The 17,949-nt window shown below is 34.7% G+C and overlaps 1 protein-coding gene across 1 annotated transcript; it reads left to right on the forward strand.

Annotated features, from left to right (window-relative positions):
• The first annotated feature begins 4,667 nt into the window (after window positions 1–4,667).
• LOC131645925 (protein S-acyltransferase 24-like) lies at window positions 4,668–6,332 on the forward strand. Its single transcript, XM_058916112.1, has one exon. The coding sequence runs from the start codon at window positions 4,668–4,670 to the stop codon at window positions 6,291–6,293; it is 1,626 nt and encodes a 541-aa protein (XP_058772095.1). The 3' UTR covers window positions 6,294–6,332.
• The last annotated feature ends 11,617 nt before the right edge of the window (window positions 6,333–17,949 follow it).

Below are 17,949 nucleotides of genomic sequence, written 5' to 3' on the forward strand. Positions count from 1 at the left end.
ATAATAAAATCCAAGGTTAGAATTTTTTAGTCACTCATTATTATTCTAACAACTAGTATCCTTCGATTAGATTTTGTTTTATTTTCTAGAACATGATCGGTAACTCTTTTTCTAAACAAATTTCTGATTGAAACATGAATGATATAAATTGACATTGTAAAATTAGAACTCTATTGTTTGTGTGAATATGTTTGACCAGTCTTGAGCTAAATAACAAAAATATAAATAAAGACAATTAAATGCAACTAAACTTACTAAGTAAGGTAACCCTCACTCGATTATTCAATTCAAAAGTGAGTTGATCTACGATGCCTATAAATAACAATAGGAGGTCAAACTGAATGAGTATGATTATTCTCACCCGATTATCCTTTCCAAAAGTTGATTCGGTTCCTATAAATATAGGGTTAATAGCTATTTTCGCTTACCATAGGGCTACCTTTGAAAAACCTCACTATAAAAAAAATCAAAATTTTGTCCTTAACATTTCAAATTTTTTCTTGTTTTGGTCCCTCTTAAAATCCAGTCACTATAATCTATGTCGTGACAATTGTTTTTAATTTTTTATTGATGTGATGGTTTAGTTGAATTTTTAAATTATTTTTAAGTCCAAGTTGGATTTCTTATTACTATTTTATGGTTTAGGTGTTAAATGCTAAATGCCAAAATTCAAAAAATTGGTGTCAATAGAGTTTGAACCAACAAACACACACAACCTAGAGGTTTTAAACCATCTTGGGACCCAAACAATAAAATAATAATGAAAAATTCTACCTGAATTTTAAAAATGAAAAATAATATAAAAAAAGTCAAATAAGTTATCCACATCAATAAAAAAAATAAAAAATATTGTCACAGCAAAAAAGAGAATCTTAAAATATTAAAAATGAAATCTTGTTTTTTTACACGGGGATGTTTCAAACGTCACCCATGTGATAGGGGGAAGAATACTTATTAACCCAAATATATATATATATATATATATATATATATATATATATATGTGCGCGCGCGCGCGCGCACTGTATGTGTGGATTTTGAATAAAATTTCCATGCATGTATTCAAATTCTTCTAAAAATTGTGTTATCCATATACTTTTTATATGAGTTGGTTGCTTTAGGACAAACAATGGTTCAATCATAGAGGAGCTTGATAAGTTGTGTTTTTTATTGTCTTTCAGTTATTTAATCTATCATGTATTATCTATTTTTGTTCCATTTAGTTTTCTTTTTACTTTCATTTTCTTTTTTATTTATTTATGAATATAATTGAAAGTTCAAAGCCACGTTTAAATGAAAGAAAAGCTAATCCAAGAAGATGTATGAAGATGTCGAGAATCCTAAGAAAGAATGAAGCAATTTTGGGACATGATAGAGGGCATTAACATGTGGTCCTAATGTCATATTGACGCTAGGGACATAAATTTCTAATTTTGAAAATTTTGGAACGACGTAATGGCCATTATGACCAACTTGTAATGTGCATTACGGTCATAATAGCCTCATTGACTCATGCGATTTCGTTTTTCTGTTGTTTCATTTATTGGCTTTTTTTTCATTTCTTATTGTTACACACTAAAGGGACAAGGACTAAATAGGAATTATTTCCATAATAAGGTATTAGAGGCTATATAATTAGACTCTAATATATTTTTATGCATAATTTAGTTTGTATTTTTTATATTGCCTCCAAAGACTCCATAGGAGCAAACACACTATTGTACTTTTCATTCAATAAGTCAGGTTCTATTTGCTATTATTTCTCTATTGCTTATTAGTTATTACTTTATTCTATGCATATGTATATATCTATAATTATGTTTGCGATCTCTTTCATTATGTGCTAGTAGTCTCATCGTAAACTTCAGATCATGAGGACTGTCTAAACGAAAAACCTCGTGTAGGCTTTTAATTCAAATGTTGTTATGAGAAAATATGATGTTATCGGAATTTTTAAGACTTATTATTTTTATACTTTTGTAGCGATATATACAGTAAGATATCAATCAATACACTAATAAGGTAGGACTCATATTCGAGTTACAAAGGCCTGAATATTAAATCATGGCATGAAAGTGTCTCTAGTTTGATTGAGTAAACTCTTTTAAAAAGTAGCTTTGCTTAAACGATCCTGAACGAATGGAAAACGCTACAAAAGAAGGTGATTCATTGGTTCGAGACACAATCAAATGCTCTAAAATAAGATATGATCCTTTTTTATCTATTTTATTTCTACAAAACATGAATTCTCATAACATAATGAAAAACGATAAATTTACATGAGTAAATCATAATCGAAAATCACAATCCCGAGTTTATCATTTATAAAATTTTAAATCAATCAAAATATATGAAACCAATTTATCATCGTTTCAGCTAATCATCAAATATATAAAATCAATAGTCCAAATAGTGTTCAGCGGAACGATACTTTTTCTACTACATTGAAAGAATTGTACGCTTGCGACACTATCTTCTGATCTAGGTTAAATCAAATCCATAGAAAATCATATTACCCAAGTTAAAGGAAGCAAAGCAGACTAGATGAACACGCTTTAGGGACACAATAAATCAGTTCTGACCTACCTTTATGGATTTTCATATGACAAAAACATGCAAAATCTTCTAATATATGTACTTAAAGGAGATTATAGTACCTTTAAACTTTAGAACCCTAATGTAAAATTTAAAGACCACTCTAAATTCAAATACACATTATTCTACAAGCCAAGCTTAAATTTCAGACTAGTTGAAGTATTGTTATCTAAATGAAACAACACTTTATGTATTTATATGACATATTAAATAAGTTTTATTCATAAAAAATAATAAATGTCATTTATATAATATATATTTTTAATAAAATAATGAGTCTTATAAAATACTTATCTGATTAAAAGTTATTAAGCGAAATAAAATTACATGTGCTACAGTAATATTAAATATGTGAATGTTTAAGATTTTTAAATGATAATGAAATTGTGTTACTATACAAAAATTCAAAATCTCAACTTTCTTTTCACTGTAATTAATCACAAATATTTTTTATAACTTCGAGAAGGAGAACAAATAGTAATACTATTAGTAACCTATCTATCGACAAATCTAACCATTGAAAAATATTTAATAAAATCTTAAAATCTTTAAAATTTACATCTGAATGACAAATCACCTAATGACTTAGACTATTAGTTTTTTCATTTGTTGAGTGAGAGATCAATAGCTAAAAGAATGGATCTCGTAATTTTGTTTCTAATTTAAATTTGATCGCATCTTAACAAGTGAGTCACAAAGATCAAAACACAATCACTATCATACAACAATGTGAGTTTGTCTTTGTTCCTTTTTCTTTCTAATTGCAAAAAAAACACACTAACCTCAATTACAGTTCATCCAACCTGTTTGATTCTTTGATATAATGGCATTTTGGCATCGAATTAGAAATTCTAATCTAAAAACAACATACTTCCAATTACAAAGATGTTACAGTCATCTTCCTCATCATTCGCTTTCGAATTCCACCCTCAAATCTCATAATGTGATCATGCCATATTCGCATTCACATTTACACGACAACCCCAAAATTGTTCGCAATCGCGTGAGATTTTTTTCCTCCCATGCTAAGGTAGATTTTAATTATATAATTAATAGTTAATATTATTCACTTTAAGGTGAATTTTCTATTTTATGATTATATTGATTGATTATGCTTTTCTGGATTTCATTTATGTTTTAGGGAAAGTCTAAGAACAAGGAGTCTCACAAAGATGATCCACATTTAAATGAACTAATCAAATCTAAATATGTGGTAAAGGAATATGGTAAGTTTATTATAATACATTTTAATTCACTTTGATTTGGTTACTTACTTTTGCTATTATATCTCTTATTACATATTTGATTTATAATATTTTTTTCTCAAGTTATATGTCTTATTTTCGTTTCATATAAGATTTATTGATTTTCTTTCTCACTTTGTTGTCACCTAGCTACTTCTCCTGAGATCACGTTTATGGAGGAGGTTCTATCAGAGGATCAACAATCAACATTGTCCTCTTCTATTGGTGAAATCAATGAAAACAACTTCTCCAACAATGTGGACATGACAATAACTTATGGTGAAGTAACCTATAACATTTTATCTTTATTATTTATAGAGTTTAACTTCTATTAAATGAAGATGTTAACATATTACTCTATCAACGAATTTAAATAAATCAAATATTTAAATTTAGAGATAAAAAATAATAATTATAGTTAATTTTTAAATAGTTTATAATCTTTTTATTAAGATTGATTAGCCTTAAAAATATTTTAGTTTATTGGTATTAAGTTTTAAACTAACATAATGAAAAATTAAATAGTTTATCATTCAGTAGATTATTGATATTAATATACTTATTTTATTCATCTTTAAACCTAACACAAATAGTTTAAATAAACTTTACCATTGCCAATACTTCTCTATTCATCTGCGATCGGAGGGGGTTGGAATCACTTGATGTCAGAACTGACCCCCGAATCGAACTATACCGGTGGTGATAAACAAAAAAAAAATCTTAAACCCTTATTTTCTACCCATGTGATTAACAAAATGGATATAAAATAAAAAGGTGTGTTAATATCATTATTGTTATTGACATTCTTAATTGGTATGTTACACAGATATGTCCTCTAATATTGATGTTGTGGATGATGTTCAATCTAATGGTAAAACATTGTCACCGCCATCTTCTGATGATGAAGTCGCCAAAAAGAACCTATGTAACGATGTTCGTTATGTGGTTTGTAATGGGGATTTGGGGAATTTACGTAGATTGGTGGAGCAAGAAGGTTATCTACTTACCGAGCCTGATTGTTCTGGTTACTATGCGCTTCAGTGGGCGGCTTTGAATAACCAGTCTGTTGTTGCTCAATACATTATTGACCATGGTGGAGATATAAATGCAAGAGATCATTTTGGCCAAACAGCATTGCATTGGAGTGCAGTTCATGGTTGTATTGAGGTTGCAGAGCTTTTACTTCAAAAGGGTGCTCAATTAAATTTACCTGACACATGTGGGTTTCAAATAACACATGTTGCTACTCAATACGGTCAAACACATTTCCTTTATCATATTGTTTCAAAATGGAATGCTCAAACTGATGTTCCTGATAATGATGGAAGAACCCCTTTGCATTGGGCTGCTTTCAAAGGTTTCATTGATTGTGTACATCTTCTGTTATTTCTAGATGCACATCGTCAACGTCAAGATAAAGAAGGTCGCACTCCTCTACATTTGGCTGCTAGTAATGGTAAATGTGAGTCTTGTGTTGCGTTAGTAAAGCACGGAGGAAATAATAAAGATATGGAATTGATTGACAATGACGGTCTTAACCCAATGCAACTTGCTTATACTATGAATCACAAACACACTGCTTCTTTACTTGAAACTTTCTTAAGAATTGAAAAACAATTTAAGGACTCTGACCGCCTTTGGGAAAAGAAAACAAAAGAAGGTGTTGGGTGCTTAAACTTTGTGTTACTCGCCACATATATCCACTTTGTTATCTTGGCAAAAAGAATGCCAAGACTGATGGGTGCAACTAGATATTTTGCATGGTCTGGAGTACTACTTAATATTGCTGGATTTATGATGTTATATAGATGTAGAATAAAGGATCCTGGTTATATCAAAAAAAATATTGGGCATGGTATTCATAATATGAAAGACAGTGAGTCTTTTTTGCTAGCTGGAAATTGGCCTCAACTTTGTTCAACGTGCAAGATTGTGAGGCCTCTTCGTGCAAAACATTGTCCTCGTTGTAATCTGTGTGTGGAGGAATTTGATCATCATTGTATTTTCGTATCCACTTGCATTGGAAAGAAGAACTTACGTGAATTTTTTGCTTTTCTTGTTCTTGAAGTTTCATCAATCTTGGTTACTGGTGGAGTTTGTCTTACAAGACTACGAACTCATCCACTTGCTCCTTCTTCATTCTGGTCATGGATTAAATATGTTGGTAAAAATCACATTGGTGCCGTTTCATTTCTAGTTGCTAGTTTTTTCATCTTCTTACCAATCTGGACTATCACAGTTAAGCTTATCAGTCAGATATCAAGCAATATTACAACAAATGAACGGTTAAATAGAGAGCGATATAGCTACCTTAAAGGTCCAAATGGTGAGTTCAGAAACTTGTTTGATCATGGTATTAAGAAGAATTGTTCCAATTTCTTGATTAATGGGTATAATGGAGACTTGGAGTATGTTGAAGAAAAAAATGGAGATTCTAAATCTAATCATGTATGAGGAAACGAATAATTAGACAGTGATTTTGTTGGTTAACAAAAAAAAAAGTGAGTTGATTCCATAGCTCACTAGAGGACGTACGGGCCTCAATATTTAAAGAGTGAGGCATTTAATATTAGGTGAATTCTTATCTACCTAACTCAAAAATTAGGGTAGAATTATCTTCAGGGTAAATTGTTTTAGAAATAACGATTGTATTATTTTATAAATAATTAAATAGAATCTTGTGATTGATTGAAGGTACACTATCTAACTTTTTGTAATGGTTGAGAAGTTGTCCCCTTGATATTATTCACTAAAGAGGTCCTTAGTTCTACAACAAAAGTTAAATCTACATCCTTTGCAACTATGAGTCAATTCTTTATAAATTAAATTAACTTTATTGACAAATAATCATATTATTATTACAATTTCATTAGATTAAATCAATTCATTTTATTGTGGCTTTTTCTTTATATCGATAATAAAATAAAATTCAATCTTATTGTTAGTAGATATTTTAATTGATCTAATATTTAATACGATTTTTTTTTTAACTTATATCATTATTATGATAAGATATAACATTAATATTAACAATTATATATTGAGAGATGTTAAATCTACTTGTTTATATTTTTTTAATATGGATAAAGACCCCATTTTTTTGTGTGGAAGAACATTAATACATATAAGATTAGTGAGATGCAAGAACATCATAGTGACTATCTAATATATCATACATTGGCACCTTACGCCACAATAATTCTTTATAGAAGCACACAACAATTTTGTTGAATAGACTAAAAAAGTTGGAAGGACAAGGCCTAAAGCCAAGAATAATAAAACTTAGTAAAATTTTTAAAGATGGCAAATTCACACAATCTCCATGAAGTCCTTAACAATAAAAGACAGGATATCATCCCACCAATGATCCTCAAGGTTAACCGGACTAAAACTTACAAACTTATCAGTGCAGTGATTATCTTATTTGTAAACATGAGAAATATAAACTTAGTAAAATCTTTAAAGATGACAATTTCACACAATCCCTATGAAGTCCTTAACGGTATATCATCCCACCAATGCTCCTTAAGGTTAACGGGACTAAAACTTGCAAACTTATCAGTGTAGTGATTACCTTATTTGTAAACATGAGAAATATAAAATTTCATAAAAGAGAAAATATGAATACACGTCTTCCATCTTGTGCAAATGTTGCATCCTAATTTTTACCCTAAGATCAGTTCATTTGCATCATTCCGTTTCGGCAGATTATGTCCTTTTATTTACTAACCCTTAATTCAAAATTACAAAAATATGTCTTGTTTCTCTTTTATTGTGTTAGACAGGGACTGAATCGAAAAAGCGAGATTTGCAAGACGATGCGAAGCAGTCGATATTTCGAGTCAAGATTTAGAATTCCATTCTCTTTTCTTTTTAATTCAAGTTTATGATTATTTTATGATTTTATATTAATTTTTTGTTTCAAATCTAATTTTAATTCAAAATTGAAATATCCTATAATTTGAATTATTACTATAATTAAAATTAATTTTAATATAAAATTATACCTTTTTCTTTTCTTATTCAAAATTTGTCTTTGTCATTAATTATTCGATGGGTTAAATTGGAAATTGGGAGAATAATTGTAATAGGTCATTGTAGTAGTTAGTAAGAGGGAGGGTGTTAAAGCTAAGGCCTTTACTAAAGTTATGTTGTGTTTTTCATAAAACAAGAGTTTTGGAAGAAGAGAAACACAAGAGCATTTGGGAGAACGTAGAGAATATGAAAGTGCAAAAGAGAAAGGAAGAGGAAGAACCAAGATCAACCTTCGAGGTAAGGGGGGGGGGGGGGGGCTCTTCCGATTAACCTCTATTATCGGGTTGTAGATGGTAGGATGGATATTATATGCTATTGATTCGATAGAGAATAGATCCTAGGTTGGAGTTTTTGATCAATTAGGTTCAATTTGATAGATTATGTGTAGATACATGTTTGCAATGATTGGTGATGTTGAATGTGTTGTTTGATTGTTGATATAACATGTATTATCTATGATTTGGCTCTGTTTTTCGTGTACAATCGCATTGGTTCGATTGAGTGGTGTTTGGGGAGCTTAAGATGCTGTAAAATCTGATTTTTGGGGTTGCAGGTACGCAGTAATCGGTTACTGGCCTTTGGGTAACCGATTACCACTGTGCGAAAAGGTAAAAATTGCTGTTTGGGAGTCAATAATCGGTTACTGAAAGAGGGTAACCGATTACCCATACAAAAAACAGTGTGATGAATTATGTGAGGTACGGTAACCGGTTACTGGCATTTGGGTAACCGATTACCGCTGTAGGTTTTTGAAAAATATCATTTTTATAAAATCCATATCTTTTGAACCGTAAGTCTGATTTGAGTTCCGTTTTGGGCGTTGGATCAATAATTTTATTTTCTATCTAACTAAATAATTCAAAGAGCAGTAGCTCATTTTTATTTTCATAACTCGGTATTTTTCTAAATGATGAATTGTGATGGATGCGTTGTATGTGGTATGGAATGATGTAAATAACCCGTTGTTGTTGTATTGGTTTGATGTACTTGGTACATGATTGTGAAAGGCATTATTGTCGTATGTACTATGTGATGAATTGTATTATGATAGTGTGTTCATATGATTAAAGTGGTGATTGGCATGTGATTGATGATGCATGCATTTTGTAATCATATGGTGGCTGAATCCCGACGTAGATGGATCAGTGGTCCCTAATTCCCATGGTGTGGAATTAGTGAGAGGAAGTAATCGTATCCTTGATGATGGTGGATCGGTGAGATGAGTGAAAACTCATGATTGGTACCACATGCATATAGTTGCATTGCATTAGGTGTATGAATCATTATAACATGAATGGAAGTGTTCTAATGTTATAATGTTGTGTGCTGATTGATGATTGTGATTGGTGGATGTGTGTATAATCTGAATGTATTTGATATTGGGTGAATATTATACTGTTGATGTTTTATCGTTTATGAACTGATAACATTGTTTAATTGTGAATGAGACTCACCCTTACTGTTGTCATTTTTCAGATTGAACTGTAGTCGTACTTGCTTAGTGAGGATAGCTCGTAGGCTGTTTCGATAGTTTTAGAGTCGTGTCATGCTCTGGTCTTGTAACACTGGGGAACGTTTGTTTTAGAGTTGGATATTAACTCATGCTTTGTTTTTTTATTTGAATAATATTGTTTATGCCTTGAGTATGGCAGGCGTTGTTTTTTATTATTCAACTGAATGAAGTATTCTGCTGTGTTTGAAACATGTTTGAAGTTATTTATGTTCCTCGGAATAGCATGACAGATGTTTTGTTTTATATAAAGTAGTTGTAACGCTCTTATTTGCATGTTTACTCTGAAAATATGATTTTATTATCGGGGGTTTAGAAGGGTGTTACAATAGTGGTATCAGAGCATAGTCGGTCATTGGAGTCAGAGCCTTAGTGTCAGTATTTCCCTTGTATGCGACTAATGTAAGGTAGACACTGTCGATACTCTTTATTCTAACGAAATTGTTTTTTGAATTAGCAGAACAATGGCTGGAAGAAGTGGAAGAAACGATGATGCGATTGCTGAGGCTCTGGGCATGATTGCTGGTGTGCTGGGAGGGAATGCCAATGGAGCTGGGATTGGTGCTGACAGACAACTAAACAGCTTTCAGAGGAACAATCCTCCGCTGTTCAAGGGCACTCATGATCCAGAAGGCGCTCAGAAGTGGCTAAAGGAAATTGAAAGAATTTTCCGAGTGATTGATTGCGCTGAAAGTTTGAAGGTGAGGTATGGTACTCACATGTTGTCTGAAGAAGCTGATGACTGGTGGGTTGCTAGTAGATATGAACTAGAAGCTGCTGGTGTAGCAATTACTTGGGCCGTGTTCGAGAGATAATTCCTGAGAAGGTACTTTCCTGAAGATGTTCGGGGCAGTAAAGAGATTGAGTTTTTGGAGCTGACACAAGGTAACATGACGGTACCAGAATATGCTTCCAAGTTTGTTGAGCTGGCTAAGTATTATGTCCTCTATAAAAATGATGAAGCAAGTGAATTCTCAAAGTGTGTTAAGTTTGAGAATGGTCTCCGTGAAGAAATTAAGCAGGGTACCAGATATCAGAGGATTCATAGATTTACTGATTTAGTAGACTGTAGCAGGATCTATGAAGAGGATAATCTCAAGCTGAAGTCATCTCATTCTTGCGAGTTAGTTGACAGAAAGAGGAAGAAGCCTATGGATAAGGGTAAACCATATGGTAGAGGTAATCCAAATACTGGTGGTTGGAAGAAGCCTAGTGGGGGAGACTCTGGTGCTCTTGTTAGGTGTTATAAGTGCGGTGAACCTGGACATCATATCCATGTTTACGGTGATTTCCGGTAAACAACCGCTAGTCTTCCAAACTATAATAAATATGATTTGGTTACTCGCAGGATCGACTAGATTGATCCTAGGACACATAGTCAAAAAGATTGTTATCAATGGTCATTCGAACCATAGTCATGATTCGTCTTCGTTAATAAGAATTGTTTCGAATAAAACGAGTAGTCTTGACAATCACTTGGTTATACGTAAGTATAATTTCAGTGAAAGGATAAGTAAAATAACATATGAAACGAAAGTACTGTTAAAGCATAAAGAATCTTAAAATGCAGGAATGTTAAATACTTCAAAAGTAAATGACATGAAAGTAAAAATACAGAAATGTAAATGGCAAGAAGTAAATGAAATGCAATAATACTGAAAGATATTTGAAAACGAAAGAGAATACACATGTATTAAAATGGTGGTGTCATACTTACATTTTCTCAGCGAACTCTTTCTCTTAACACTTGATACTTGAGTAATATGTGAGTGATTTGTACAAAATGAACACCCAGAATCCTAACATTAAGACTCCTATTTATACTAATTTCGACCTTAACGGTCCTACGCTAATCTAATGCCATGTTTCTCATAAGAACTCCAGGGACGCCATCTGTTATTTAGACAGTTACGAAACCGTCTTCGAATTTCAAATCTTCCCGCCTGAGTCCTTCTTCGACGCGTGGCAGTGTATTTAAAAACACTACGAAAACACGCTAAGTAGTAATACTTGAACATATTTCATAAATTTTGTCTAAGTCCTCGAAGACATACACTTCTAGTAGCTTCAGTATTCATTATCTTCAGAACGAACTTAGAAGTCTTCATTCTCGAAGCATGGCCATCAGGAGCCATTCTTTTATTTTTAAGGGATGGTCATCAGTAACCATTTTTCCTTCGAATTTTTACTTCTTCGAAGAACCAATTTATAAAACGAAATCTTCAGCTAACAAATTGCCCCCAATAAATGCCTGTTTCGAAAATCAAGAGAAATAGGCGTTTTTTGCCATCATAAGATTTCGTCTCTTATTAATCTTTGAAAGTTCCAAGATTGCTGACTAACGTCACAATCATTGCTGACCCTGTTTCCAAAACGTCTTGTCATTTTCAAAGATGTCTTCTCACAACTTACATTCCCACGTTTTTGACCTTACTTCTTGATCATTACTCCTACATACTAGGAGTAAAGCTAATTTATTCGACCGCCGTTGGATTAAATCACTAGCCGCCACGTGTCCCTTGGTTTTTACCCAAAAAGATTTAAAAAGGGTTTCCGTTAAACCTTTAAATACTTGGTCTTGCACTTTTATACACCTTTTCATTCCTACTTCTTCATCCTCTTCAAAAGGAAAAAACACTCTCAACCCTTTCAAAAAAGCTTACTTTTCCAATCAAAACCTCTCCATGGCTTCATCTTCAAATGTTCTTCAACCTATTCTGAAGCTCCAAACAACAACGCGGTCTGAGGAACAAGAACACATTCCAAACCCTAATACCGCAGAAGTGCGCGCTATTTACGCTTCCCAGGTAATCATTCCCTTTGAACTTTCTGGAAAACCTCTTGCTTTTATGGGTCCATTACCAGGTGAAAACAATTCATCCATGAACAGATTCTTCCCCGCTTATTACAAAACTAGACCCTTAGTTAGTAAGATTAAGATAGATGAAGATGGTCGTTCCCCCTTAGGAGAATCTGCTAATGCTGAAGAAACTTCAACTGTGATCCCTTTGGCTTTGGCAAAAATTAGGTTAAACTATATGACCAACTTTGTAAAAGTGTTTAGGTCAATCCCTTTAGCCAAAGATCCTGATTTGTACTATGCCTGGTTAGAAAAAGTAGAGAGAACGAAAGGATCTTTCTGGAAATCGTTAGGCATATATGATTTAATTCAACTGTCAAAAACAGGCTTAGAATATAACCAACCCATGTTAGTAGCAGCGGTTCACTTTTGGGATGCTTCTCACAACACTTTCCATCTCCCATGTGGGATGGTTACCCCCACTCTCTTTGATATAGCTGCTATTACGGGACTTCGACCAACTGGGGAGACCTTCGATCCCAATGAGATGGATACTGATACTATTGGTTTTAATGAATCGACAGTTACTTATACTGCATTCATTCAGAAGCACCATAACAAAACGCAAGAAGAAGTTTCTGATGAAGAGCATATTGCTTTCTTGGCATTATGGCTCTCACGATGTGCCTTCTGCTCAAGATCCATACAGGTCGCAAAGAGATACCTTTGCATGGCTAATCAGCTACATGCTGGAAGAAAGCTCAACCTAAGCCAGTTACTTTTAGGATCTCTTTATGAAAATCTTAGCGAAGCCTCGAACCTTACAAAAAACTACAAAACTGGTACTCTGCTTTTTGCTGGTCCTTTCTGGCTACTGCAACTGTGGCTTAATGCTACGTTCGAAACTCATCTTCCTTTTCGAGGCAATGTCAACGAAGAAGATAACAAAATTAAGAATCGAACTATAGAAGAAACTGGGAAGCTTCGTGAACATTTTCTATCATATTCAATGATGTTCGCCCAGCGCAATCAGTTCGATCCTTCTATGGCTCCGTTCGTACACAGAACAATTGGTCCTGAATGGTTTACTCGAAGGTTCCCATCAACATCTCAGGATCAACAAACTGAGTCTATGGAAATTTGGGAGGCCTTTCTGACCCCAAGGTTGTTTTCTCATCGCCTTCGACCATCAAAAGGTCAATGTGTCCTTGTATGCTACCAACCAAATCTGGTTTCGAGACAGTTTGGGTTGGTTCAAGTAAAACCCAAGTGTTTATATGAGAAAAGGAACCATATGTGTTACCATACCTTGTACCTGACTGAAGAAGAATGTGAATCCAAAATCAACAAATACGTTGGCGTCGCCAATCTTTCTCCTATTCCTTTCGAACCTGCTTTTTATACTACACCAGACTTTCATCAGTGGTGGACGGATTACTATACTTCTCAAATCTTTGATGCCGATAGTCTTACTCAAGAACTAACTGCAGCTTTTGCTGATGTGCAGGAGAATTTTCAAAAAGGTACCTCGACTCACATTAAAGAAATCCAAGCTTTTCAAAAATTCTTTGAAACTATCTACAGGCCTGATGATCTTAGTCGGACCGTTCGTGAGGCTGCAGTCATTTTGCGCGAAAAGTTTTCCGCCAAACTGGATAAGTTGAAATTGCCCTCGTATGTTCGACCAGAACTACGTTATGAAGTGGCTTTCAAACTTAATCCTCCAAAATTCCCTCCACTACCAAGTGTGGATTTTGGTGTGGCTCTGAGCCCCCCTTTTCCAAATTGGTTTGTGTGTGGCAACGTTTTAAGAGATCTTCAAGAAAGTACTAAAAAACGTGCTGAACGAGTGGTTCCGACTAAGCATACCTTGGATACTTTCAAAGGACATCTTCATATAGATCTTGAACATGTTTGTGTCTTGACTCCAATACCTGAAGGTTTGGATTCAGACAATTTTTCGACTGACTTTTCTTTTCTTTGCTGATATACTGATTTCAGTTTCAACTACAGCTGTTGCTCGAAGGAGGAAGATTAAAGAAGCTCCTACCCAAAAGGATTCTGGGGCATCTAAAAGCAACAAACCAAGTGAAAGTGACTCCATTGTTACTGACAAGAAGCCCACGGTACATACCCACTTTATATTCTTAATCTTGTATAATCTGTGAGCAGTACTCATTTTGCTTAATATATATTTTTTCCAGAGCTCGAAACCCCCAACAGGTTCGAAACGGAAAGTCTCTTCAACATTTGTCTCAGATGATGACGATAAATCTCCTCCTCGTACCAGACAAGTACATAGAAAGAGACAAAAGGCTATTACCCCTTCAGGAAAAGAGAAAGGGGTAAGTTCTTCCAAAGTTGCTTCTCCTGGCGACAAGGCATCTTCTGAAGAATCTCCTCTAAAAACCGCCAGTAATGCTTTCGTTGTCGAAAGCCATAATTCAAGTCCAGACAATATCCCAACCAAGGTATTTGGGTTTCAACCCACATACTGTCTTGTAATTTTAACTAAATGATTAAACCGACATCTTACCTTGTTTATTGCAGGATGATGCTGGCACTGCCACTTCAGGTCTTAAAGCTTATGACCTCACTATTAATGTTGATAAACTTCACGGTAATCGTAACTCTTTCACTTTCGTCAATAAAACTCCTCAAAGCCTTATCTTTACGACTGATTTTGGTTTGTTTAACACAGATATCTCTCAAAACAAAACTCATGTTCTCTCACCAGTCTTCGAAGATGCTAGGCCACTCACCACCATATCGCCTAATGAACCAGTCGAAGAAAGCCAATCTACTGACGAATCCCCACCTACTCATCAAGACAAAAATTTGGAAGAAGATCATCCATTCTCAGGCAGCGACAATGTGAATCCACAACCACATGACAGCGAAGACACTGCATCGGAACAAGATGTTATGGAGGAAACTTCTAAACCAGAAAAACACAATCCTCAAGAAACTTCAGCCCTAGACACAGAAACCACTCCTGGGACAATTTCGAAGCCTGCCCCTGCGAAGCCTACTCCTTTGGAACTGGAACAGCTTAAGCAAACTGATCCTCTTAGTTTTTTAAAGGCTATTATGACTGTGAATACTTCTTCGCCTTCAGAACTTGATGTCTCTCCAGCTGTCGTTATAGAATCTGGTGACAAGGAAGATATTCCCAACCTCCTTCGACAGATAAAAGAAAAGTTCTTTGGGGTCAATCTCGTGGATGTTCTTAGCCGGGAACCTATTAAGAGTCATAACTTAAATCAACTCTTAAAGAAAGTGGATTTGTTTCAAGTCTCAACAGAAGTTTCAGAGATAATTGTTTTGCTAGGTTCTCTAGTTGAACAGCTCGAGGCCAACATTCTTCAAAAGCAAAATGTCGAAAAGGAACTATCTGAGAAAATGGCCTCTCATGACTCTTCATGGAATTCTGCTGTGGATGCAACGAGACAAGGTGAGGCCCTCAAGCTTAAACATTCAGAAAATCAGAAGGCTTTTGATGATTACGAGAAGAACATCAACTCCTGGAAGCAAGAGATAAAGGCCCTCGAAGAAAAGATAAAGGAAGCTGAACATTGTCAGGAAGTCATACAAAAAGCCAACCAACAGGATTTTCTCGAAGTGGTGCAATCGGGAATTAAACATTTCGAAACTGCGCAGAAATTAGTGCCAGAGATTGAAAGATTGAAGAAACACCGGGCGTTACTTGAGCTTCGTATGTCTTCGTGGGAGACTCAATATTTGAAGATCAAAAATAGCCTCCCTGAGGATTTTAACTAGCTGTTTCCAATCCTGTATTTTGTTGCATTTTCGTTTTGTAATCGAACCTTTTGTAGAAACATCTATTTATATGCTTGGCTTCTATCTTCATTCTGTCTATGTTTCTAATATTCGCAAGCACTATCTTTTAGCAAATCTTTCAAGTTCTGCCAGAATATATCTTCAGATTTTCCATAGTGATTTTATTTAATGCAACATATAGACCCTGACTATCCTTCGCAACATCCTTGCCTTTAGACTTGACGTTTCCACTTCTCTAGCCATAATCATTATTAAACAGTGACGTCACTCTCTTCAAAACGTCTATTTGAGACGTGCGTGCATCAGTTTCATGATTACTTATCAACTTCCAAGGGCGGGAAACGGCGGAAGCCTTAACTCCCTTTTTGGAAAACCAAATGCAGTCTAATCAATCATCAACATTTAAACCAACCTTTAGTATCCCAGGTCTATATAAAGGGTCTAATATTACTTTCATTTCTCCATTCCTGTGCTTTCTCACATACTAACAACAGAAAAGAAAAACCAACTTCTTTCTCTAACCCTTTTTCTGAAATGGCTGCACCTCTTTCTTTCAACAACATAAAAGCTCTTATCAAGAAAGAATTCAAGCTTTCTGAAGATGAACTTGATAACAACTTCATCAGCCTCGAACACCTCTTTGTCAACCAAGAACTGGACTTCTACTTTGGAGACATCCTGGAGGGTCCTGTCTACCCCAACATGTTGGCAGATTTCTGGATGTTTGCGTCTCTACGCATAGATCCTGAAGGTAGGACCACCATTGTTTCTGAGGTCCGACATGCTCATATCAGCATTACTCCCACCACCATTGCCAACCTAATGAGATGCAACAATTCTGGGGAAACTTTTGATGATAACAGTTTCAACATGACTACTCATCTCATGTTGAGGACTCTCATGGACAACGACCCCTTCAGTGCCAAGGTTATGAGGATCTGGCATCAACTGCTTGTGGGTAACTTCCATCCTCGGAGGCTTGATGAAAACAGCATCATGGTTGAAGATTTGGAGTTTATTCTCTGTGGTCTTCGAGGGAAGAAGATTAACTTTCCTTTGATGATTTTCAAAGGACTTGTTAAGGCTGTTTCCACAGGTGTCACACGTCAAGGGGCTGTGACCTGTCTTCCCTATGGGAGACTCCTCTCCTACATTTTCCTTAAGAAAGGTGTAGTGAGGAGGATGCGCAATTCTGGATCCATGGACATGTTCGAAGCCGAAAGCTTGCCTGTGCTGTCCTTGGAGGGTTTAGACCAAAGGATTAATTAGCAAGTGTTTGCCCTAGGCTTTTATGCTTTCTTTTTGTAATCTCTGAAGTTTCTAGATCATGTTCTTTGGATCCTTTTTGTAATGCATGTATTTCTATGTTTGAATGAAAAATATTTTGGTGTTTTCTTTGACTCTTTTCTTTTACCTTATCAACCCATTCTTATTATAAAGCCATTTTGATCAATGCAACGTATATGTTTTGATATATGCCTGACCATTTTGGCTTTCGTAGTACCCTGAATGTCTACGTTTTTGCAATCTTTACTTCGTACATGCTTGGTTTATATCTCTTCAAATATTTCCCGTTTACTCTCAAGATCCTACGATCTTCTGCCAATTCTTCAATTTCGTAAGCATTGTTCGAAAATACCTTTAAGATTCGAAAGGGTCCTTCCCAGTGTGGGGACCATTTACCAAGTGCCTGATTCTTTCGATCTATAGGTAAAATAACTTTCCAAACTAGGTCATTATTAATAAATGTTTTACCTTTCACCTTTTTGTTGTATGCTCTGGACACTCTTTCCTTTTGTCTTTTTATCATTTCCAGCGCTCGAAGTCTGTCTTCGTCCAAATCTACCAACTCATTCATCATTAACTCCCAGTATACGTTGGGAGGAATATCTGCTTGCCTTTGTATTCTTACTGATTGCAAATATATCTCGATTGGAAGTACTGCATCATGTCCAAACGTCAAC

Source organism: Vicia villosa, linkage group LG2, assembly GCF_029867415.1.
Source record: "Vicia villosa cultivar HV-30 ecotype Madison, WI linkage group LG2, Vvil1.0, whole genome shotgun sequence".
Taxonomy (NCBI): Eukaryota; Viridiplantae; Streptophyta; class Magnoliopsida; order Fabales; family Fabaceae; genus Vicia; species Vicia villosa.